This window comes from Lipophrys pholis (genome assembly GCF_963383615.2).
Source record: "Lipophrys pholis genome assembly, chromosome: 9".
In the NCBI taxonomy this organism is placed as follows: Eukaryota; Metazoa; Chordata; class Actinopteri; order Blenniiformes; family Blenniidae; genus Lipophrys; species Lipophrys pholis.
The window spans coordinates 26,157,027-26,180,169 of NC_137639.1; the positions used below are offsets into that span (position 1 = coordinate 26,157,027).

Consider the following 23,143-nt stretch of genomic DNA (forward strand, 5'->3'; position numbering starts at 1 on the left):
GAATTCAGATGAATTTGATGCACAAAGCCACTACAGAGTCAAGGTGATAAAGTACACAACAGATAATGAACCGATGGTCATCTTTGAGTGGCCCAAAAAGGCTCAACAAGATCAACGAATGTCCTGGGAAACAGATGAAAACGGACTGATGCATTTTCATGTGAAAAACCTGCAAAAATCTGATGAAGGGATGTACAGCTGTGAAATCTGGCAAGGATGGGACCGTGTTCTGATGAGAAACAGGACTTTGAAAGTAAAAGGTAATGTGGAAAGATTAAATTACTTCAGTGTTTAATGATAATCTTATATAATCTGAAGATGTTTCATTATCTGTCAGACTGCAAAATCCTTCCTGCAGTGAAGGTGAAGCCCGGCTCCTCCGCCAGGCTGCAGTGCTCTGTGATCATCACATCAGAGGAGCGAAGGCCACCCATTGTCTCCTGGGAAATGCTGAAAGGATCGAACCACGTATCTGTTGACTCTCAGAGGGTTGAAATAGGCGACACATCACTGATAATCCAGAATGTGAGTCACAGCGACAGCTGCTGGTATCGATGTCGTTATGTTCTTGGACAAACTAAGTACTGCGCCGACGTCCGTCTGAATGTCCAAGGTAATTTGTACCATTATCAAATGTTACGTTTGGTTTTGTCACCGACAGAAAACATAACATCTCTCTATTTCCTGAAGATGCAGAAGACACATCTGAAGCCACAACAGCCCCAAATACCCCGACACAAGCCCCTAATACCCCGACACAAGCCCCAAATACCCCGACACAAGCCCCAAATACCCCGACACAAGCCCCAAATACCCCGACACAGACTCTGAAAGGTCAGTCTGCTTTATTAGTGTTATACAATTATTAAAACTACACAGATATTATCTCAAGCACTGTGTTGTAACAGATGACGTGCACTTCTTCTAGGATCACTCCAGCAAGCTGAGAGCAGTGCAATTTTGATCGCAGTGGTAGTTTCAGTCAATTTTGGGTTGATGGCTGCTGCCTTGTTGGGATTATTCTTTTACTGCAGACAACAGAGGAGGAAAGTTACAGCACAGCTTCAGACTGCAGGTTTGATCAGACTCGTATCTCTTTCAGCCATATCAATTTACTGAAATGATATTGTAATTTAGCGTTTTGTTTATTTCCATGTGCACCTACAGTGACTGTGGACAATTATGAAATTTTGATTCCATCACATTTACAGGGTAAGTGAAAATATACAAGGAAGATGTAAAAGTCAAGCATCATCAGCCACCAAACAAATACGTTAATAGTCAGAGTCACAGGAAACAAACTCTCTACACTGAATTAATGTTCAACAACCGTGCTTCCACTTCATTTATGCTATCGGTTCTCAAAAACACGAAATCAACTCTGAGATAAATTGGGATTTGCACCCTTTACATACAGTTTAGGACTTTACTGGTTAGTATCCTATTCATGTAGTGAATTTCTTGGGCGGGGGGGGGGTTCTGCACAAACAATAATTTCGAACTGAAGTTTTTAAAGTGTAACTTTGCTGATGAAGGACAGTCAGTGTGGGTTTATATCTAAACACCTGATGAAGGTAAACTAGGTTAAAAATCATAGCTAAGATTGCAGAAATTAATCAACTTTAATAAACTGAAATAGACTTTCCCTATGATGAACAATAGCCTTGTTTAGATGACATTTGTTTGCTCAGTTTGCTCAGAGCACCGGAAGGAAATAATTAAATAGTGATGTTTCAGAAAAACTGTTTTATGTTGAAGTGAACGAGAACATAAACCACAGAAAATAAAATACTGCGCAATTTAACTTGCATGCAGACTTCACACAGGAAGAGTCCAAGTCACAAATACCACCCTGGTGTTTGTGCGAAAACTACACCGCTATAAGTATTAATAACTTGGGCTTCCTGTTTCTCGTGTCCAATCACAGAAAGGATGGCTGAATATGAGACTTTGAATGTTTCAAATCAATCGTAAGTACCCATCTTCGTTCCTTGTTAACTTCCTTTTCAAAACAAGTTTTTTTTGACAAGTATTATGTTGTTTTTTAAATATCTCAGGTCCTGCAATCCGACGCATCAATAGTGTTTATTACTCTGGGGATGAAAGGCTGCATACCTGTGAGTATTATTCTAATGTCATAACCATGCGTCTTTTAAATCATATTAGACTGAAAAAATGTGACTAAATTCATTTTCTCTCCTTTATCACAGTCAACTATTAGGTCAACTCAGGAAAAGGAAGATTTTTTTTACTAAATCTCAACAACTTGGTGTTTAATCTGGATCATCGGACTGAGAACATTTGTGTGATATGTAACCTGACTATTATGAGTCTTGTATTATTTCATGTAATCGTCTGTATTGTAAGTATAAAATGTTTATCATGTTCTTTCTGAATAAAATTATGTTGATCACAAGTAAGGAAGTTGTAAATATTGTAATCATGCGTCTTGAAAAGAAGAATAGAAGTGTTAGTACATTAAGACTTCAAGTCCAACTTTCAAACTGAATTTTTTCAATGCAGAGAAAGGTCAGAGAAAGAGAGAGTAGATATAGCAAGAAATTAATAAAAGATGGCCCAAAAAGACTGAGGAAGAGAGGAAAGACACTGCCGATGTCCACAGAATGCCACAGGGAGGAAGATGTCACAATGCTATTCTTCAAAATCAGGAAACGGTCTAGTTTAGGGGACTTTTGTTTCATTTTTTATAAAGTTCTAATTAGCACAGCAGAGTTTGGCTTCAATTTTTTTCACAAAAACATGGTACTTTACTTCATAGACACAATCCCAGTATTAGTATTTCTGGACTAAAGTCTCAGGCCACATTAAAAATACATATTGTCACAAGTGCGTCAAATGAATTTATTTCTATTTTGTTCAGCCAAATCAGAGGATCTAACTCTGGATTCTGTAGAAGGGGTAGAGGTATACAGAATGTACATATACAACTATATTAAAAGATAGTGCTATAGCGGATGGCAGTAGGAGTTCAGAAATACCCCATCACTTATTTAAGGGGGTTTGAAATGATCATTTTTAAGCATTCATAATACTGGTCTAGATTCTGACGAGACCTAACATACTCACCATAAGTGACAGGTCAAATATTCAAATTCTAAATGCCACTTACCTGAGGAACATACGATTGTGGAGCCTGTGGGTCCCAGTGCTGAGCGGCTGGGGGACTGCTTCTGGTCTTCTGATACATTTTTTTTGTGTCCTGATGTGCTTCATATCCCTACCAATCTCAAGAATGAATGAGTTTAAGTTGAATAACTTATGTTATTGCCAATAACATGCAGACTCTGTACATAAAGGCCTTCAAGCGGAAGGGATATTCTCAGTCAAGTGATGCTACACCCAGTGGTTTTAGGTAGCGAGCCGTCCAGCCTCATTCAGACAGTCAAATTTCGGAAAGGACGGCTGAAAGAATAGCGGACATGTTGCTTAAAGCCGTCTAAGATATGTGTATAATGACCATCTAATTTTGCCCAAATTCATCTTTTTTCGCCAAAACATAGTGAAAATTCGCCCAGAGTAAACAACCCGCAACTGACTTCCGGTTTATAGTTGGCCCAGGCAGTAACGAGCAACGTGATTGGTCAACTGATACCATGTGTTATATATGCTTTGAAAGAAGGTCTCTGATTGGTTTGTAATTCTGTGACTCGTTCTGGTGTGTTCAAATACCGGGGCTGTGCGGAGGAATTCAGACGGATTTTCTAAATCTAAGAAGTAAAAAAAAACTTTTAAGAAAGCAAGAAAGTATTATGAATGCATCAGCAAATATGTCAAGGAGAAAAGGAAACACATTACTGTTAAGATGCAAAATCTACATGTCACAAATTGTGGCCACTGGTCATTAGGGGCAGGTGTCTGAGAATAAAACTTCCTCCAATATAGCACATAATTATTGTGTGAGGACTGTTCTCCCTGGTGATTGGTCTCCTCTTGCTGCTTCAGGCTGTGTTTTCTCCTGATCGACACCGATGGTTGACTGAGTGCAGTGTGTATTGCATGCAGTAAAGTGTAAGTGCGCATGCTCAGGCTGTGGCTCCATTCATTCGGATCACGTGATTTTGATGCCTAGTGGGGCTTGAAGCCTGAAGCCCCACTGAGAATGTCATTTAGAAGCTCAGAGGTGAGTTGAGGAGTTTTGCAGAGGTTCTCCAGATTCCCGGGGTCACAACTCGGTGGCTAACAGTCTTTCAGCAATCTCAAGCCAATGGCGCCATTCTTCAAGGGCCAACTAAGTAGTCAATAGTTCTCAGTCTGTAATGTCATAGTTTTGCGCCATGGAGGAGAATCTCCTTGATATGAAGGCACGAGGGTTGTCGGTGATTGACCTCTGGAAGAGGACAGCTCCAATCCCAATGTCAGAAGCATGGGAGGGGCGTCAGAGTGTAAGCAAAAGAGTACAGGCATGCAGCTGAGGGTCAGAATCCAACAATAAACTTAAAGACTGGGCAGACGTGTAGTTGAACAGAAGATGGGTCAGAAACATGCCACTCGAAACTATGAATAGAACGCTGGAGTGACTGACACAGTGAACATAGACAAGCTGGCAATGAGGTGGTTGTGGTTGTTAGATCTCAAAACGTCAATAGAAGAATTGGCTCAAAGTGAAATGTCTGTAAAAGATGTCTTATAGGCAGATTATTTGTTTTAACAACTTTGAGTCCTTTTAACACAGCTCTCCTCACCTTTTCACATAAACTTCACGACAAGAAATGAAAGCAACTATTCTATGAACAAATGTTGTTGTTTTTATTACTGACAAATTCAAACTCATTTCCTGCTTTAATGGCAGTGAATGTCTTTATTTGCATCACCCAGTTGACCTCGGCGTGACACAGTCTTAAATGTAACAGAGGAACTTCACCAGGGCTAAATGAAGCTATTGCGCCACTTCCTCTTGTGGCTTGATTTACTGAAACACCATCACAACTGTTTGCTACTGGTGTCACAGTTTCTGAGCGCCTCTCACAGAGATGGACAAAAGTGTTCAAGGTTAGTCTGGTTCCTTTCTGTCATGTTGTGTTCTAGTTAAAATATTTGCTTCAGGTACAGAAACGTTGTTTCTTTTTGATTTCCGGTGGTTAATTCAAACAATTACTTGTTCTGTACAGGCGGTAAAGCATACGGTCTTCTAAAGTCTCAACAGGAAGACAATTTAAACTCCATAAATGAGGTGAGTACTGACAACTGACAAGGTTTGAGGTTTTCATCAGGTCACTTATATCTGTTTCTACACAGAATGTCAACATAAAAACACAAAACATACAACTATCCATAGTACATTGTTTGCATGTATTTCTTTAACTTGTATTTATCTTATCCAAAGGCTTTTCTGACTGATCCCAAGTATGCAGAGGAGGAAGACCTGACTTCAAAGCTTGAAATGTTTAAAAGTAAGCATTCAAGGACGGTCATGTCCAAAGATTATTGTTTTACCATTTGCTATGCAGTCTTTCAAAACGACGTTTGTTTGCTTTACAGAGAAATACATGGAGTTTGATCTCAACGACAAAGGGGAAATAGGTAAACTAGGTCAGGATGTTTTCATATAACAAACATACAAATTTCCTTATTTTCTTGTGATCAATCATTTTTACAGATATGATGGGCCTGAAACGAATGCTGGAAAAACTTGGACTAGCAAAGACCCACTTAGAGTTAAAAAAGATGATGTCTGAGGTGGCCGGAGGGGTGTCGACAGACGTCATCTGCTACAGTGACTTTCTGAATATGATGCTGGGAAAAAGAAATGCAATTCTGAAACTGTGAGTATTCAAAACGTGGCAATATAGAGAACAAGTGGAGATTTAGGTCATACTGGGGTTTATATGGGAGATTAAAACAAGTGGGTGGGGGGAAACAAACAAATACAGAAACTGTAACATGTAAGTGATTATTAGAGTGTGCTTGCTCTCTGGTTTCAGGATCTTGATGTTTGAAGGAATGGGAAAAGAGCAGGAGCTGAAAGAAACTGGACCACCTTGCCGGAAAACGTTTTCAGACCTGCCGTGAAATAGATGATCTGCAGAAGAAAAAAAAAACCACCATCGTGAATTTTACAACTCGGCCTTTTAATTGAAAAGAAAAAGTACAGTAGTTATTGGATTGATTCTGTTGTGTGTCCTGCTACAAATTTTAGTTAAATGTAAAACTATTTCCCACAATTTCTATGTTGTGGTGATTTTTATTTAAACGTCATTAAAAGTTGAAAAGTGAAAGAAATCTGTGATGTTCTTGATTAATTTAGTTTAATTAGGTTTTAATTCTTTGCTCCACATAAAGCACCACATGCGTCAGTGGTGTACGTTATTTTGAAATCTGATATACCGGAAGTGGCTCTAGTCACCAGACAGAAGGGAAACTAGAACACTTCTGTTATTGTGATTGTATTTGAACGTCAGTAAAAGTTAGAATTTAAAGAAAACCGTATTGCTCTTCATTAATTTAGTTTTATATGGGAGGTTAAAACGAGTGTTTTTGTTCTTCTTCTTTGGGCCATATAAATAAAAACACGCGTCAGGGGATAATATTATTTTGAAATCCTACTGATCGGAAGTGGCGTCAGTCACCAACAGAGAAGACAAACTAGCCAAAATTTCAGGTTAATGTTTTGATTTTTATCGAATAAAAAGGTGAGTAAAACCCAGTTAGTGTAAGCAACAATGGACAAGTGCATTTGAATACGTGTCGAGTTTGCTTTGGTTAACTACTTTACGACCTGCACTGCGCGTGTTAACGCGGAGGCGAGCTAGCGAGCTAACCCAGGAGCTAACGTTGAAGACAGGCAAAACAAACATTGCGCAAGCTTAGATTATATTTCATTTTTAAAAAGCCTCGAACGTGTCAGATTCAGTCTAATACGAACATGTTGACGTATGGTGTTGAAAGTGTAATTTTGAAGTTAGTGCAGTGAGCTAGTTGGAGGTGTGCGTGCGTGTGTGTGAGTGTGTGTTGTCGATCAAATGTGTTTGAGTGCAGCTGTGCTCGGTTTGTCAGGAGGATGAGCAGCTCAGAGGAGGTTTCCTGGATCTCATGGTTCTGTGGACTCAGAGGGAACGAGTTCTTCTGCGAGGTGCACGCGCACACACACACACACACACACACACACACACACACACACACACACACACACACACACACACTTACCTGACTTCAGGTCACCAGGAGTCAGTGACATGCTGCTTTATAGCTTTAAATAATTAGATTATGGAAGATTACCTGGTCAGGTAGGGTGCCGATTTTGACAATGGGAGAAGCATTATTACATTTAAATTGAAACCAAAAAAAAGATCATAAACATGCTTTAAAATTGAAAAGAGATGCTTCTATAAAGTCTTGGACACTATCGAAAGTGACATTTGTGGCTATAACCTTGAAAATCCTAAAAAAGAAGCAAATCGTTTGCAGTTTAGAGACTGTGCTTCTTTCCGTTAAGACATTTACTTTATTTATCAAGTTTCTTAAAACGGCCTTGACTTTCCACACGTCTGTTTCAGGACACGTTAAAGTTATCAATATCATCATTGTCAAAAGTGCTCCTCACTTGTGCAGAAGTGATGTTGGAAACTACTGATGGGGACAGAGTGCGTCTACTATACTCACTTAAAATAAACAAAGATAAATAAGAGGAACTGCCATAACAGTATAAGTGCACGAGCTTCCTCTACCAATTACCACTTCTCATTTTTGCTTTTGTCAACCTATTTATAGACAAGGCCGATTTGTTTATTGCTTACAGACTCCTGTTAGCCTGCCCAGTACCTTACCAATTGATATATTAAAGTGACGTGATTTTCAAAAAAAGATGTATATATTTTTTTTAAACCAATAAAATTCACTTCATTTAAACCCATGGCTGGCATGTCAAGGTCATGGAAGTGCATCATCCAATCTTAAATAACAACAAAGTGCTTTTCTTTACCAGCAGGGCTCCTAAATCTTCCATCCTGCTCTCTTCATAAGAGATAAACAGCTGCCGTGTGTTTATTGTTCCCCCTGCACCGCAGGGGGGCAGCACCTTCAGAGACATGTGAGGGGAAATGCAGTTGAAATAAAAATACCAGGGGATTGTGTGATCAGTGTATAACACACTGGTTTGTCTGCACGCAAACGCTCCATTGCTAATTTTATCCCCCACTCACTTTCTTCACTGGCAGCGCCCAACTAATCCCGTTAAGCTCTTACATAACGACTCCACATCAGTGTGCTGAAGCAATGTGCTGCTGCGACAGGAATTCATGCCATTAATAGCCATTGATTATCTCCTCCCGCTGTTATAGGTTGATGAGGACTACATTCAGGACAAGTTTAACCTGACGGGTCTGAACGAGCAGGTTCCTCACTACCGCCAGGCTCTGGACATGATTCTCGACCTGGAGCCGGGTGAGATTATCAAGTGGTTTCAAAGCAGTGCAGTCTAGTACGTAACGACGAGTTATTCAACACCACTGGCTTTTATCTTTAAAGATGAGGAGCTAGAAGATAACCCCAACCAGAGCGACCTGATCGAGCAGGCGGCGGAGATGCTCTACGGGCTCATACACGCACGTTACATCCTCACAAACCGAGGCATCGCACAAATGGTGAGCAGTTACTTTGTAGACATAAACTCCCGCCACCCGATAAGCGGCGGTAATTTACCAGTTTGTTCTTCACAGCTGGAAAAGTACCAACAAGGAGATTTTGGTTATTGCCCCAGAGTCTACTGTGAGAACCAGCCCATGCTTCCTATTGGTAATCCTCATTTTTCTTCTCCGTCACAATAAAGAACCCCCCTCCCCCATTTGACGTCTGTAATGAGGAAACTCTCCTCTCCGTCGTAGGTTTGTCCGACATCCCCGGTGAAGCAATGGTGAAGCTTTATTGCCCCAAGTGTATGGACGTGTACACCCCCAAGTCGTCCCGACACCACCACACAGACGGAGCCTACTTCGGCACAGGCTTCCCACACATGCTGTTCATGGTGCACCCAGAGTATCGCCCAAAGCGTCCCGCCAACCAGTTCGTGCCCAGGTTTGTACCCTTTTGTTTACGCCCCGTTTACACAATGTTTTCATGTGAGAAACGCCAAACTTCATGTCAACAATGTGCGTCTGTCGGATCTTTTGTTTTCAGGTTATATGGCTTTAAGATTCACCCCATGGCTTATCAGCTCCAGCTGCAGGCCGCTTCCACTTTCAAGAGCCCGGCCAAGACGGTTCGATAAGACCTCGGCTTTGACGTGACCTGGACTCAAAGACTGAGCTGTTTACAACCCCGTTTGAAGCACTGGTTTCACAAATTCCAAAATAAATGCCTGTACAGTTCTGCAAATTCAACTTTTTTGTTGTTGTTCAGATTTAGTTCCGTCACCCTGGAGCACGTCGAGTTCTTGTCCGCTAAAGGTTAATCTTCTAATCGATGTCAGTCCGTCTCTCCAGGTGTCGAGGTTGTTGAGGACTTTGACTCCGTGGATTTGCAGGTGATTGAATGTAACAAGAAATCTCACCACCAGCCCAAGAAAGATTTGCCTTATCGATGATCGTCAAGACTCCGGAACGGACGTTGCAACGTGCCGAGTTTAGCTTTAGCAGTACGCGATTAGGGTGCTACGTTCAAGAGTATAAAAACGCCAAATTGGACCGTCTGAGCTAATCTTCAAAGTAACCCGAGCTTGATATCAGTTGTATTGTTCAGTTCTTCTTGTCCCGATGTTACTGTATTCATAGAACATGTTTACATCATGATTAAAAATAACATGCAGAACATCCATGAAGCAAGTATTAAATATTTCCTACTGAGATCTGTCTCTTGTGTACTTCACAGATGAAAAGCCCAATGAAATGCAAAATGCTTATTTTATTGTTTTCATAAAAAGACAGGGAGAAGTCACAAAGCAACAATAGTTTTCATTTTCTAAAAGCTACTTTTTTTTTTTTTTCTTTTTAAATTATTCCCTTGACGTGAAATTCTACATTTCATTAAGGAGAGGTTGTGGTTGTTGGTCGTGTAGCTACAATAACCAATGGCTTCATTTTGGGGTTTTTAAAAAAACAAAAGTGCTAACAAACATGCTATCTAGAAAGGATTCATATATTTTCTTCTCTATGGAAAAAGTACAAGAAAACAGCGAGTGAGACAGCGACCTACTCGGACTACGTGGTTAAAAAGGCTTTACAAACTCGGTTGATAATGAAATGCAATATTTAAACATGGTGACATCTCTAGTGGAAAACCAGCTCGAGTTGAAACATCACAGTACATCAAATCACAAGAAAGTTTTTTCTTCTTTCTACTTTACAAATAAATTACTGTATAGTAGAACATGTTAAAAAAAAACAAAAAAAACATTTTTGCTCCTGTGATTAAAAAGCCACGTATAGCGGGGCAGCTGCCTTCGTCTCGTACGCGTGGTTACCGTGACAGAGAAGCTTTTTTTTTTTTCATTTTTCTCCTTTTCTATTCACTCACCTGACTGGACATGAAATGTACATTTACAATAGAGATGGATATACATACATGGGACATTCCTCATACAATCATATGGAGGTCTGTGTTGGTCTTACAAACAATATCAAAACCTGAGATTAAAAACAGACCGAAGCTTGTAAAACTTTCTTACCAACCACAAATATGTTCAAAGCGACTTTCTGAAACTTGAAGGGGGTGGGGGCACTCCACTGCCTACGCTAAACGGCGATGACATTCCTGATCGACTCGGTGGACCACAGCAGGAAACGAATAAGAACGATTCGGGGTCTGAACCAGACCTGACACCTTCAGCACGACGGTAACCTACCATTTAAATTAAAAACCTCAAATTTGTACAAATACTATAAAAAAACATGTACTTCTATAAAATAGAGAAATATTTCAAAATAGATCAATTTGTTTTAAATTACAAGTGTGTGTGTGTGTGTGTGCGTGTGCGTGCGTGTGCGTGCGTGTGCGCTACGGCTTCTTGGCTGGCTGGGGAAGTAAAACGATTTCAGTTTTGTGTTTTTTGTTGGGGTTTTTTTTGTACCTGAGCACCAAACGAAGCTAAAAACTCCAAATCTGAGCAGAAAACACCTTTGTTGACGTATCGATTTGAGAGAGGTATGTCATTACTTTTCCTTTGCACACGTAAAAACCACGTCGCTCCTGAATTCAAGTGGGCAAAGCGACGAGGAGAAGTGAAGAGTTCCCTTGAATGTAGTCTTAACGTTCCCCGAGCAGCACCAAGGGAGAAGATGCTGACAATGGCGTCTACACTACAACAGGAAACAGTACGCTTTTGTAGAAAATCAACAATGTAAAAACCACTAGGGAAAAAAAAAAGAAGCATTTTAAAAGCAAACTTAACAGAACACACAACTCAAAAATGCTGGTTTTGGAACCAACAGAATACGAACTCGCTAAGCTTTCACAACAACGGGATGATGTAAGAGTTTTGATTGGAGTCTGTGCGCAGTGCAGCCCTGCCTACTGAACTGTTTAACTGGGAAAAAAACAAACCCTAAAAGGATCTGCTACCCACTCGGTTATTGATCCATTCGGGTGCAGATTTATGAGAGATTTTCTGTGAGATATGTGTGAGAAGGGACGTGCCGAGTCGAGAGGAGGTCCTGATTCAGTTACAATGCCGATGCTCCCCCATGTTTTCCCTGCAACACACACAAGCAGATCAAAGTTACAAACTCAGAACTGTGATGACAGGAAATGTATTCGTAAAGGTGATTTATTTTTTTAGGTATTTGTAGTTTACTAGAGTATTTATTCATTCCTTACGTTCTAGTGCTTTCAGGATGATTATTCAGAGTTACATTGAAACGGTGAAAGCAAGCAGACGGTAGAAGTTTTTACTACGGAGTCCTCTTTATATTATTACAATTGATTTCTGTACTTCTAAAGTGTGAGGATTCAAGTCGCCTCGTGTTCAAGTCAACCTACAGTTTGAAGACCTGGAAGTTTATTAATTTATCTTTTCACATTTAGTGTCAATCCTTCACTTTCTGCCTGCCTTTAAAAAAAAACCAACCTTCCATTGTATTAAACTCGTTATTTTAGCTCCTGTCACCTTCCAGGAAGCGTCACTTAACAGCACCCAGCCTGCAAATATCCAACCGGGATTGCTTGTAATTGAACACCAGCCTCATTATCTTGCCTTAGAGGACACGGTCATCAGAGCAAACAAACAAGTGACCCGCAGCCTGAGCTCCCCAACACCGGGAAGAACAAAAGAGAGGGAATGTAGTTTTGTACCTTCTCTTGATCAACGTCAGAATCTGCTGTTATTACGATTCTCTTCTCCACACGAGTCTCTGAAGAGCCGCTTTTCACAACCTGTGCAAGAAAGAACATACAAAGTATTTGAAAGGCACGTAAAACGAGACGTGAAAGGAAGGGAGTGTGAATTCCACTGCCGACCTTTGAGATGTGAGTGGTGGTGGTGGTGACTGTGGTGCCGCTGATGGTCTCCGAGGTAATGGTGGACGCCGACGTGCCGTCTTTGTCCTCGTCCGTCCAGTCAACGGCTACCTGAAACATACCGGTGGGGGGCGGGGGGAGTCGACTTGAGTGACGGCTTCTAAACGACTCTATCCTGAGCACACGGGACCTACTCCCTCCCAGACCTGCTTATCGTCACCTTCTGCTGCCGCCCGAGTACCGAGAGACCGACGAGGGCTGAGCAGGTCGGAGCCCCTACCTGTGAAGACTGATAGGTGACGGTCTTGGTCGGGACGATAGGGACCTCCGTGGTGGAGATGCCACTGGGCAAGGAGTTGGAGGCAGCAGTGATGGTGACAGTCTGGGTCTGCACCAGAGGGGGCTGTGAACACGGGAGCATAGCTCCATGAGCAGCTATGTAATCAAACACTTGTGCATCTCACAGCAATCATTTTCCTTTCACGCCATGCGTTTCACTGCAACACCCCCCACCCCCACCCCCACCACCTCCTCCTTTCACCGAGAATGTTTCAATCACTATTTCTCGAAATAAGAGAGGAACCCTGTGATCTCCACCCCCACCACCAAGCACTAAGAATGAAACGCCATGCCGTTAGTGGGTTGGAAAGATGAAGTGAGGTCAATGTTTTCATTTTGTGGAGGAGGAGAAGGAGCCCGTGTTAAAAGCGACCCGTCACCAGAGTGAGAAACTTTAGCACGCCACTGTGCAAAACACCTCTGCAGCAGCTCGCGGGAAATTCTCATATTTCATGCCACCGCTACTGACTCGCAGGTTTTGATTGGTCACGGTGCTGCAAAGGAGTGAGCAAGTGCGGCGGCCGCAGGCCAAGCAGGGAAAGAATCGGCGTCGCCCCGAGGGAGTCGGGAGGCTACCTGGAAGCAGCGTGTGACCCGCGGAACGTCGCTCCCGAAATAGGAAGCCGGAGACGATCCGGCTATCCGCCCAGAGCTCTCCGACCCTCCGGGACGCCGTCCTTCGTGCTCCTGCGTCTCATCTAAAGCTTTACAGGAGGGATCGAGGGAGGGAGGCAGCTGGGCCATTTCCACTTCTACCACCGGCACCGTCTCAAACACTACAGGGTCTTCCTGACCACACGGTTGGTCGTCCACGGGAGCGCTGTGGGCTTCAGCTCTGGCAGGCTCACTCCCGTGGCTCACGGTGGGACTGGGTTCGTCTGAAAAGCCCAAATTACTGCTGGTTTCCTCGTATGTGGCCTTTGTCTCTGAACCACTGCAATGGAAACTAAAGCATGCGCTCTAAAAAAAAAAAAAAGACATAAAATAGTCACTTTGTGATCGTGGTCGTATCCTGCTGGCCATGTAGGAATATCAAGCCTGTACATGATTTAAATAACAGTAAACTCTGCACATAAGGTATATGTGACCACAAGTATGAAGTATTGACATTATTTACTACGACAGATGCCAGGGAAGCCAATGGCCCGGTAGTATTTATGGTTAAATCACCTTTGTATGAAAGGGCTACTTTAAATGATCTCATGTTGGGTTATATGAGAAGCTTTTCACCTCCATCCAAGTGTCATAGATGGAACTGGCCTGTCCTTTTATTAGGAGATGCAGATAACTGTACTGACAGAAAGCAAATACTAGTTTTTTGCAATATTTACAGAGCTGTACTCTGCTGTCTTCTCACTAGTGGAACTTCAATATTACAGAAAAAAAAGCCACCATCATTAACTGGGGAAAAATGTCACTCAAGCCATAAAGTTTACTGGCTTTGCAGCTTTATATCAGTCTAATCTGGTTTTATTTCTGCAAGTATCACTTCATCAGGAAACGAGTGCTGTTTATACAAATATAGTAAAGAAATTGGAATTTCCAGCAGCTCTACAGTGAGTCCGTCTCTCTACCACAGGAAGTCAGCCGACTTAGATTAGAATCTCAAACAACCGTACTTCATATATTCTGAACCACAGAGCAGGGCATTTGCATAATAATAACTGCCATCGATACTTTCCGCAAAACATTTAGCAGCACACTGGATATATTTTGAATATAACAACTGATACATATATATTTTCTCAAGCTTTCTTATCCCTTCCTCAGTCACTGTGCAAAAGTTTTAGGCCAGAATGCAAAGTCAGAAGTGTATTAGATCATCACTTGACAGAATGCAAAGTGAATAAACACAAGATGAATTTAGGGTAGACACTTTTTAGGGTGGAAATTCTGCACTGAGCTTTTTCAAAACACATTTCAGATCCGCTGACTCAAACTCTTCTGTCTCTTCCTTTGCTTCCCAAACAGACTGTGATATTGACCAATATGTCCAAGAGACCTAATTCACCCTTAGATAAGACTTTTAATATTAGTTCTATGATTTGGCTTATTGCACCTATAAATGTGGAAGAGTCAGAAGTTTTGCAGTAATCACACCATTCCTGTCAGACATGTTGGAAGTGTTTGCACAGTGCTGTTTTAACTTTAAGAATGTGTCCGTGCTGACAATGAAGCTTCGTATTATCTGTCTTGAACAACATCTATTTCACAAGAGAGAAAAAAAAAAAACAGTCATATGATCTGTATATGGAATGCCTTTTATTCTTTGGTCAGGCTTGATTGTCAAACTTCATGCAACAGGGAATGTCTGCAGCTGCTACACGCTGCCTGTCAAGTACCGGTGAAGGACAACGAGGTTACTAAGTATTACAATTCAGCTGCCTCATCAAGGTTTCCCACCTCAGGAACAAAAAAATACTAAACGGTGAAGAAGAACATTGACATTTTCCCCAGAGACGAGACTGATTTGTGTTCTATTGTGCAAATCACGTGGGTCACAGTGGTCAAACCATCCAAAGACGACTGATAGAAATAGTAGCTCGATGTGCGTATAAAAGTGGACTCAGAGTGATACGGTCAGACGTTAAAAACTCCCAGATAAAATTCACTTTTTAGCAAATGTTTGATGAAGTGTTAAAAGTCCAAAAAGACATCAGGGAAAATGCAAGAACAGCAGGAGGTTGATTGTCATTTTCAGTCCGAATCAGTCTCTTTGTAAAAGAAGGTCTGAGTCTGGAGACGGCGGAGAAAGGGCATCGCAGTGGGAAGAAAAAGAAAAGAATCAAAAGTTCAATAGTTCAGCGTCGCAGGTGGAGCAAAAGGATGGGATGAAGAGTGCTGGAATGATGTTGCAGAGGAGGCGAAAGAAGGAGGAGAAACAGCGAGAAGCTGATGGTTAGATGGAGTAGGCGCGGTCTCCGTGGGGTCACATTCACACCTGTGTGGGCTTGGCGCCGGGTGGAGACGGCCCCTCAGCTGCGTTTGGAGTAGAAGTCTAGCAGGGGGCCGCGCGGGAGGCGGATGACAAACTGAAGGGGAGGAGGAGGAGGAGGAGGAGGAGGAGGGAACAGAGATGAGAGAGAGGAATCCGGCAATGTCTGTAATGACCGACTGAGCTACTGAGACTGTAACATCCAGCAGGCTTCATTCCAGTAGAACTCTTTGTTATCCAGAACATGGAAACGTTAATGCCACATGCTTTTTGTTTTTCGTCCCATGTCAGACAAGTCTTTTTTTTTTTTTTTTTTTTTTTTTTTAAAAAGAGAGAAAGTCATCCACACTTGCGGCAATTCAATTAGATTGTTGTTTTGTTTTTTTTCTTTTTAATATAGCAAGGCAACTTAAAACTACTATAAATATTTACAACATGAGCAGTTTACAGAAAGACTAAGTCGGAGGTCTGGAACCTTTTCCCATCAAAAGAGACGTTTTTGTCACTTTCCACCTAATTAAAATTCTTCTGGAGCTACAAAACATGTTCATTCATAAAAGATCACGCAGCTATTAAGTTATTAATGTAGTTTTGTGAAAAATACATTCGGAATGTTTCATGACTACAATTTAGAATTTTAGCTTTTGTCGCCATTTCTTTTCTAGTCATGTTTGTCATTTTAACCCTTTGACCTGTGTTTGGTACATTCTTGACTGTTTCGAATATTTTGCTCCTTTTTCTGCACATCTTTATTTTTAAAATCATGTTTTAGTCCATCCTCTTTCTTAGTTATTTTGTCCTGTTTTTGTTTTTTTTGCCATTTTTGCCTTTTGAAACCATTTTATCGACTCTTTTTGAAAATATTCCAGGAATGCTTTTTTTTTTTTAATAAGATAATAGGATGAAAATTGTTCTACATAGAATGTTCAGAAAGCTTCAGAGAGCCAATACAGAGGAACTAAAGAGCCAAAGGTTGCAGCCCCCTGGACGAGGAGAACAAAGTGAGGCTTGTTTTTAATTAACGCCACAATTCTCACAGGGACAAATAAGCTTCATTAATGTTCACTTTTCTCAGAGTTTTCTGTCAGTACAAATGCTCTCTGACTCTGGGCTTCAACAGAAGAACAAAGTGGCTGGTAAAACTGATGTTTATGAGGCTGCTTACATCAAACACGTGTTGGTTTTCGTGCCCTCAGTGATCAGGTTATTGTGCTTCCATTACACTGCAGCTCTAATGCATCCTGACAATACGACGTGTTGGAAGGCGTTGCTTTTCCAGTCTGTAAGTGCTTTTGTGTCCGAGCAGTCACGAAAGCACTCGATGCAATAGGTATGCAAAGTGACTCTACATTTATTCATGTGACAACAGCGTAACTAATTACAATTTTGCACTTCACAGGAAAGCTTTTATGCAGTAATCTGAACTGAAACCATTACTGGCAATAATAACAGTATATTTGCTGTGCTTTGACATCTGTGTTATTGTTTACTACAGAGGGAGATTAATTGCTGATACAACCGTGAATGAGGCCTTGTCTCTTTATAGAAAATAACAACCAAATCCTTGGAGGAAGCAGCAGCCAAATAAAAAATGTGAAAGCAGCATGAAAAGAAAAGGAAGCAAAGACCAGAGGATGACAGGAAGCTCGATGATGAAGGAGGGACAGCAAAAAGGGAAATAAAATAATTTTGTTCAATCGTGCAAAACCTCATGGTGGTGGTCAGCTTGGTGTCATGCAGTAGAAAAGGAAGTCGGGTCTGTCAGTCATGCAATGCAGACAGGTCATGGCTGAGAGGCATCCAGTGCAGGTAAGACCAATCTAGTTCCTCCAATAAGATGCCTCGCACACATCAGTCTGTTGTGTCAGGGAGCGAGAGTCACTGCATGTGTGTGACTGCATTCTTCATACGCATGCGTGTGTCGCAGACCCCATGCTGCAGCTTTGGAGAAGGCTGTACATGCGTACACAATGCTCAAACTCTCAGAGAACCATCAACAACAACAACAACAGCAGAAAGAGCCTCTGTAAATCATTCCTTCTCCTTAATGTAGTATTTCAATTTATGAAGAAATCTTGTGCAATAACTACAGAACTAAATATATAACCAAAAAGAATATGGACAATCTCGTGTTTTTACATTACAAATGTCTGCACATTAAATATAATAGTGTTACTAAACCATACCAGGAATTGAAACTCTTCTGCCCTGTCCGACTGGACTAACAGTTTCCACCTGTGAGTTGTGTAGCTTTGCACACAGGTCGTTGGATTTTGAGCATCTTAAGAATGTCTGTATTCATTTTTCCTAACAAAGTTAGCTGTGACAAATATCTCAGAATCTATCCCAGTGTAGTTCAAAACATTGCGATTGCTCGACATTCTTGCCAGACAAGCAAATGAACAATTCAGTGTGATTCCAAGTGAAAACTTGTTGCTAATTTGTGTATTTTCTTGCCCGCGTGTCTCCAATTTGTCACGAGTTGTCGCAGTCCAGTGAGAGAGGACTGAAGTTGAAATGTGTCATTCACAACTCCTTCTAATTTGTACACTAGATCAACTTGAGGAGATTCGTTAGCTCCTGCGTGACACTTACCCCGTCTGCACCGGCCAGAGGCTGACCGTTGATGCCCAGGGTGCGGAAAGGCGAGTGCGTGGACAGGCGCTTGTCCCACTCGCTCGGCCTGTTCTCCGGGACGGACTCCATGAAGTTCCTCTTCAGCTCGCTGATGCTGGCGTGATGCTTGATCAGGTCCTCTTGCGGCTTGTCGAACTCCTGCACGGAGGAAAGACCGGGGGTGGGGGGGTTTGGAGGGAGGGTGGAGAGAGGAGTGCAACCAAGACAAAAGGAGCAGGGAAACAATGGAGGGGCAAAATACACAAAGTGAAAGTTTGTTGGGAGTATGAAAGGGAAGTTAAAGGATATAATAGGAGAAAGGGGAAGATTAACAAACAGGAGAGAATAAAAAAAAAAGAAAGAAGAAAAATCAGTCAGATTTTGTCACTTTTCAGCTTCCTCGGAGCAATTTGAGCCGATTAAACAAAACAAGCAGAAGCAGGATTAACAGGTGATTCTAAGGAAAACACAAATTAAAGGGGTCCTTTAGTCTAGTTGTTTACACTATGTGCTGTCTTTACGGATTATCAGCAACTCCTTTCTTTAAAAATTCAGATTCATGAGCGCTGACTGTGGTTCAACAAGGAGTCGGTGCCATGACTTCATCAAAAGTGGATCATTGAGGATTATTAAGTGGGTGGAAGCTAAAAGCTAATTAGCACAGCGTTAAGGATCTGTTTCACTGCATCGAGCCTGCAGTGAAACATGTTAAGAGAAACAGGCTGCAAATCAAAGAGCAGGAGAGGCGATGACAGCAGACATGGGTCGAGCTGTTGGAGATGAAGCCCCTGTATAGATGGAAACCTGTTCATTTAAGACAAACGAACAAAAGCAACAGTGGAAGCATTGATTTGCCAACAATTAGCACCAAGTTGATCTTTGTAGTATTGAGACGTCCTAGGAAACGTACTGCGGTTTCGCTGGTAATCACAACCCATTGTGGTGCTAAAGAACAACTTAATGATAAGTGTTTCTCCAAAATGTCACTTCTTTCAAACATAACAACACAGCAGAGCTGTACAATCAGATTGATTTTCATTTCTATAGCCAGGAGATGCATTTGCATAATTACTGAGGAAGTGCAATGTCTTGCAGACAAGTTGGAGAATGAGATGGAGGAAAATAGAGCAGAAGCAAGAACAGGAGAATACGGATGATCTAGAAGTTTAATAAAGCCGAGCTGTTAATTAATGAGCACTGGCCTGAAAAAAAAATCCCAAACACATTCGGACTGTACTTGATTGTCTTTGACCTCAGCAGCATCATTAACATGAACACCAGCATTCGCATTTTGCTCGAAGCTCAACAGCACTCTCCTGAATCAACCTGGATTAGAGTTGTGTTGCCACACGCACACACACACACACGCAAGCACATTAATCATGTGATCTACAGCCACTTATTTAAGTCGATGCAGAAAATGTGATTTGTGCCACATGCAAGCGTGATATTAAACAGCAGCCGGTGTGCCAAAGAGCAAGAAAATACAGCCGGAGAGCGACGTCTCCAGAAGGGATACAAACCTCCAACATTAAAAGGCTATGTCTGACATAAATTGAGTCACCCTCAATTTTCTTAGCTCTTTTCTGTGAAAAATAAAAAGAACAAAAAAGGTGTGGTTTGTTTCAGTTCTCTTAAAAGGCTGGCATCAAACTGCCACAGGTTGGACATGCATACTATGACCACTGTTAATACAACAGACAAATAAGACTGCATGCAACTCTTTTCGAGCTAAAGTTGCACTAAGATAAAGCAAAGAAGAAACGGCTGATTTAAGATTTCTATTCTTATAATGAAGAAAGAAACAGAATGACAGCGACAGAACAATTGATAAAACATTAGTTATCATGCCCCTTCTTAATTAAGTGCATTTATTCTATAATCATGCATTTGTGTGCATTCCAGCATTTACAACAGCAAGCAATGAGAGGAAATGAAGACCCAGAAAACTGTTAATCGACTAAGATATTGTTAAAGATATTCTGAGGCAAGCATACTCTCGTCATACTGAAGTTAGAGCGCTTTATTTACACCTTACCCAATGTTTAGACACTCTACCCATTATTACAGTCTACCTCTCAGATAAACTGTGTGCATCGAACCTGATGTAGATTTCATTTTAGACCTAGTTTTATGAAAGCACAACATGACAAGAAGGCGAGATTAGTTCCTTTTTTTTTTTTTTTTTTAAATGAGAAGCTCTGAATCGTCAGAATGAAGGTGGAGAAATGACTATGGTTAACATGTACGGCGCTACGAGTCTGACCTTTCGCAATCGCACCACCTCCACGCTCGACATCTCAGACTCGTGCTACCCGAGGGAGGAGAGAGGGACACGGGTTAGCATCCGCTGCCAGTCGGCTCGAGCGCTTCACGTCTCTCATGCAGAAGAGGCCAGTGAAACTAACCTGGATGTCCCCATTGATGGTGGATATCACTGAAGAGTCTACTTCCCTCTGGGCCCTCCAAGCTGCCGACTACAGCAGCAAGAGAGACACAGTTCATATTCAGACACGCTTTGTGTGATTTCTGCTCCCTGCTGGAGCATTTCATTTTTTTTTCTCCTTCCGACAGATTCCTACACATTCGGTTCATTAATATTTAAATAATACGACTGAATAATCTCCACATCAGCTTTTAGTCACAGTAATATTAAGTACCTTGACCTCCGCCTCGATTTTAGACGGCTCCACCGCCTCTACTGTGACCTCCAGCTTTCGCTCCTCCTGGCGGCTGGTCTTGATTGGAGTGGAGGTCTGGGGCTGGTCGAAGGGGGCCATGGGGATGCCGGCTTCCATCAGGGCAGCTTGGGAGAAGACCGGAGCACTGACGGGACGTGTGCCCCTCTGTGTGCTTACGGCAACTAGAGGAGAAAAAAAAAAAAATGGAAATGAAGAACAGGAAATATGCCTTAGTGTGCACAGTTTTGTGGAAAGATCACTCCAGAGAAAACAGCACAGTGACACACATAATCACCTCAAACAAGGCAATTCCATTATACTTTCAGCGGTTAGTCTCCGTGTTATCAGCGTATACTGTACCTGCTTCGATTCCTTGTGTTTGAAAAAGCCATGCACACGTCACGGCATGAGGTGAGCCGACAAAGCGGAATGAACAACAAGCGCTTGTTACGTCTCTCAAAATCCAGCAGCGGGTGGAGAAGCTGATGATGTTAAGAGTTAAATGAAGCCGAACTCATGAAATGTTGAGAATCCATCTCAGTCTGCAAACCGCTGTACAGTCACAGCTTCTTGAACAACGGTGAAAGCGGGGACTTGCGACAACAAGCCGGGGTATCTTAGATGTTAGTCGTGAAGCGATGAAAGAACGACGTGTGAGCTGTTCATCTGCAGGAAAAATAAACCCGGAGAAGACGAAAAATACCTGACTCCTTGAGGTCTACATCAAGCAGTGTGAACCAGTCATCATTGACATGTGTGCGAGTGAGCGGACGTCTTTCTTCCAGGAGTCGTTTCTCAAACTGCGGCCTCCTCTCAGGGATAGTGATCCTTGTTTTGGCCACAGCTGGAGCTCTGACCTCTGCTGGGTAGCGGACACGTTCGGGCACAGCAACTAATTCAAACATAACCAGGTGTTAATGCGCAAATCATCGAACATTTTTCCCACAAAAACCAATAACACTGTGTCGAATCACATTTGAATAACTGCGATAGAAAAACGAACTCAAAAATATATTCGGGCTCGACACCGTTATGGTGGATTATACCTGATTTCTTCGGGGCCACATCGAGAAGGGCAAACCAATCATCGTCCACCTCTCTGACTGCTGGGCGTGGTTTCTGCTGCACCACAGTCTTCTGCTGCCACGTCTCCTTCACTATTGTTACGCTCTGCTGCACTCTCTGCTCAGAGACTGCAAACTGCTGCCCTGCTGCCGCTGTCACTCCAGAATACGCTCTGACCGGCTCGTCCACAGCCACTGACACACAAAGAGTAGCTCCAATTAAACTTTTGAATCAACTGATAAATGTGACCTAAAATCACACAGACGCCACGTTGTTCAGCCTGGTTCCACTCAACAGTTAAACAGCAGTATACCTGATATCTTTGCTGAAACATCTAGGGGCTCAAACCAGTCATCGTCCACTCTTCGCAACTGTGGTGGTTTGATCTCCACCAGCTTCACCGGTGGCCTCACGTCCTCCATGATGAATTTGGGTTTAGCAGCGGCGTCAACAACACGCTTGATCGCAGCAACTGGTGTGATAACATGAAGGTAAATCAATCTGATACAACCGTTTCAGCAGATTTGAGCACATCGGCGGATGAAAGCTACCTGGAGGCACGACAACGGGCTCTGTCTTGATGGCGTCGAAAAGAAGGAACCAGTCATCGCCTCCCACTCGCTCTGATTTTTGGCTCGATCTAATTTCAGAGAAGCTTGTCCTGTCTTGCCTGCTCTCCTCAATAATTATCACCTTCTTCCACGTTCTAGTCTCTGTGGTTGTCACTTCAGCCGCAAATGTCCTCTTCACGTCCGGAGTAATATAAACTGGAGCAACTGGTACAAACACAAAGACCCCAAGAGGTTTACTGGTGCACCTTCGATACAACCAATCAGCAGCACGAAAACTAAAAATGCATCGTTCCCGAGTGAATTCTGACGGGCTGCAAAACCTTTTTCTATTATTATAATACCTGTTGGTGTGATCACTGCTTTCTCACGGACGACATCTAACAGCACAAACCAGTCATCCTCTCTCTCTGGCAGTGGCTGTGCAGGAATTGCTCTGATCTGTTCAACTTCAGTCTGAAGCAACTTTGGCTTCGCAACCTTCACTTCAACTGGAACATCTGGATACATTTTTGGTGGCACAGAAACTGAAA

At 42.2% G+C, this 23,143-nt stretch overlaps 3 protein-coding genes across 15 annotated transcripts in view; 2 read left to right on the forward strand and 1 right to left on the reverse strand.

Annotated features, from left to right (window-relative positions):
* The first annotated feature begins 4,869 nt into the window (after positions 1–4,869).
* LOC308114786 (allograft inflammatory factor 1-like) lies at positions 4,870–6,434 on the forward strand. Its single transcript, XM_080471966.1, has 6 exons — positions 4,870–5,010; positions 5,130–5,191; positions 5,345–5,411; positions 5,500–5,541; positions 5,618–5,783; positions 5,943–6,434. Exons 1-6 carry the CDS (start codon positions 4,992–4,994, stop codon positions 6,028–6,030), a joined length of 444 nt encoding a protein of 147 aa, XP_080328092.1. The 5' UTR covers positions 4,870–4,991; the 3' UTR covers positions 6,031–6,434.
* LOC308114785 (casein kinase II subunit beta-like) lies at positions 6,347–9,799 on the forward strand. Of its 2 annotated transcripts, none has more exons than XM_080471964.1 (7): positions 6,347–6,650; positions 7,015–7,090; positions 8,298–8,400; positions 8,485–8,600; positions 8,676–8,751; positions 8,841–9,030; positions 9,133–9,799. In XM_080471964.1, the coding sequence occupies exons 2-7, from the start codon at positions 7,019–7,021 to the stop codon at positions 9,221–9,223; spliced, it is 648 nt and encodes a 215-aa protein (XP_080328090.1). In that variant the 5' UTR covers positions 6,347–6,650; positions 7,015–7,018; the 3' UTR covers positions 9,224–9,799. The 2 variants fall into 2 exon arrangements, with proteins under 2 accessions (XP_080328090.1, XP_080328091.1); XM_080471965.1 differs by having other exon boundaries at positions 6,359–6,619.
* A 38-nt stretch (positions 9,800–9,837) lies between these two features.
* The window catches only part of LOC308114784 (uncharacterized protein), a 32,958-nt gene continuing 19,652 nt past the window's right edge, over positions 9,838–23,143 (reverse strand). For 5 of the 12 annotated variants that reach the window (XM_080471962.1, XM_080471958.1, XM_080471952.1 and 2 more), the window contains exons 19-33: positions 22,955–23,137; positions 22,593–22,817; positions 22,355–22,513; positions 22,023–22,235; positions 21,680–21,868; positions 20,956–21,158; positions 20,704–20,772; positions 20,562–20,606; positions 19,819–19,881; positions 18,275–18,454; positions 13,321–13,704; positions 12,686–12,808; positions 12,406–12,516; positions 12,241–12,321; positions 9,838–11,642 (exon numbers count right to left, since the gene is read on the reverse strand). In XM_080471962.1, coding sequence (XP_080328088.1) covers positions 11,613–11,642; positions 12,241–12,321; positions 12,406–12,516; positions 12,686–12,808; positions 13,321–13,704; positions 18,275–18,454; positions 19,819–19,881; positions 20,562–20,606; positions 20,704–20,772; positions 20,956–21,158; positions 21,680–21,868; positions 22,023–22,235; positions 22,355–22,513; positions 22,593–22,817; positions 22,955–23,137 — 2,258 coding nt within the window. In that variant the 3' untranslated portion in view covers positions 9,838–11,612. Of the gene's footprint in view, positions 11,643–12,240; positions 12,322–12,405; positions 12,517–12,685; positions 12,809–13,320; positions 13,705–14,985; positions 15,777–18,274; positions 18,455–19,818; positions 19,882–20,561; positions 20,607–20,703; positions 20,773–20,955; positions 21,159–21,679; positions 21,869–22,022; positions 22,236–22,354; positions 22,514–22,592; positions 22,818–22,954; positions 23,138–23,143 lie in introns of those variants that run through there. The other 7 variants (XM_080471959.1, XM_080471960.1, XM_080471961.1 and 4 more) reach the window with 7 other exon arrangements.

Excerpts from the sequence above, each read along its gene's own strand:
- LOC308114786 (XM_080471966.1), top strand. Across the intron at positions 5,192-5,344 it reads ATTTAAACTCCATAAATGAG|GCTTTTCTGACTGATCCCAA; the intron begins GTGAGTACTGAC and ends TCTTATCCAAAG. Across the intron at positions 5,784-5,942 it reads AGAAATGCAATTCTGAAACT|GATCTTGATGTTTGAAGGAA; the intron begins GTGAGTATTCAA and ends CTCTGGTTTCAG.
- LOC308114785 (XM_080471964.1), top strand. The coding sequence starts at position 7,019 with ATGAGCAGCTCAGAGGAGGTTTCCTGGATCTCATGGTTCTGTGGACTC. Across the intron at positions 7,091-8,297 it reads GGAACGAGTTCTTCTGCGAG|GTTGATGAGGACTACATTCA; the intron begins GTGCACGCGCAC and ends CCGCTGTTATAG. Across the intron at positions 8,752-8,840 it reads CCAGCCCATGCTTCCTATTG|GTTTGTCCGACATCCCCGGT; the intron begins GTAATCCTCATT and ends TCTCCGTCGTAG.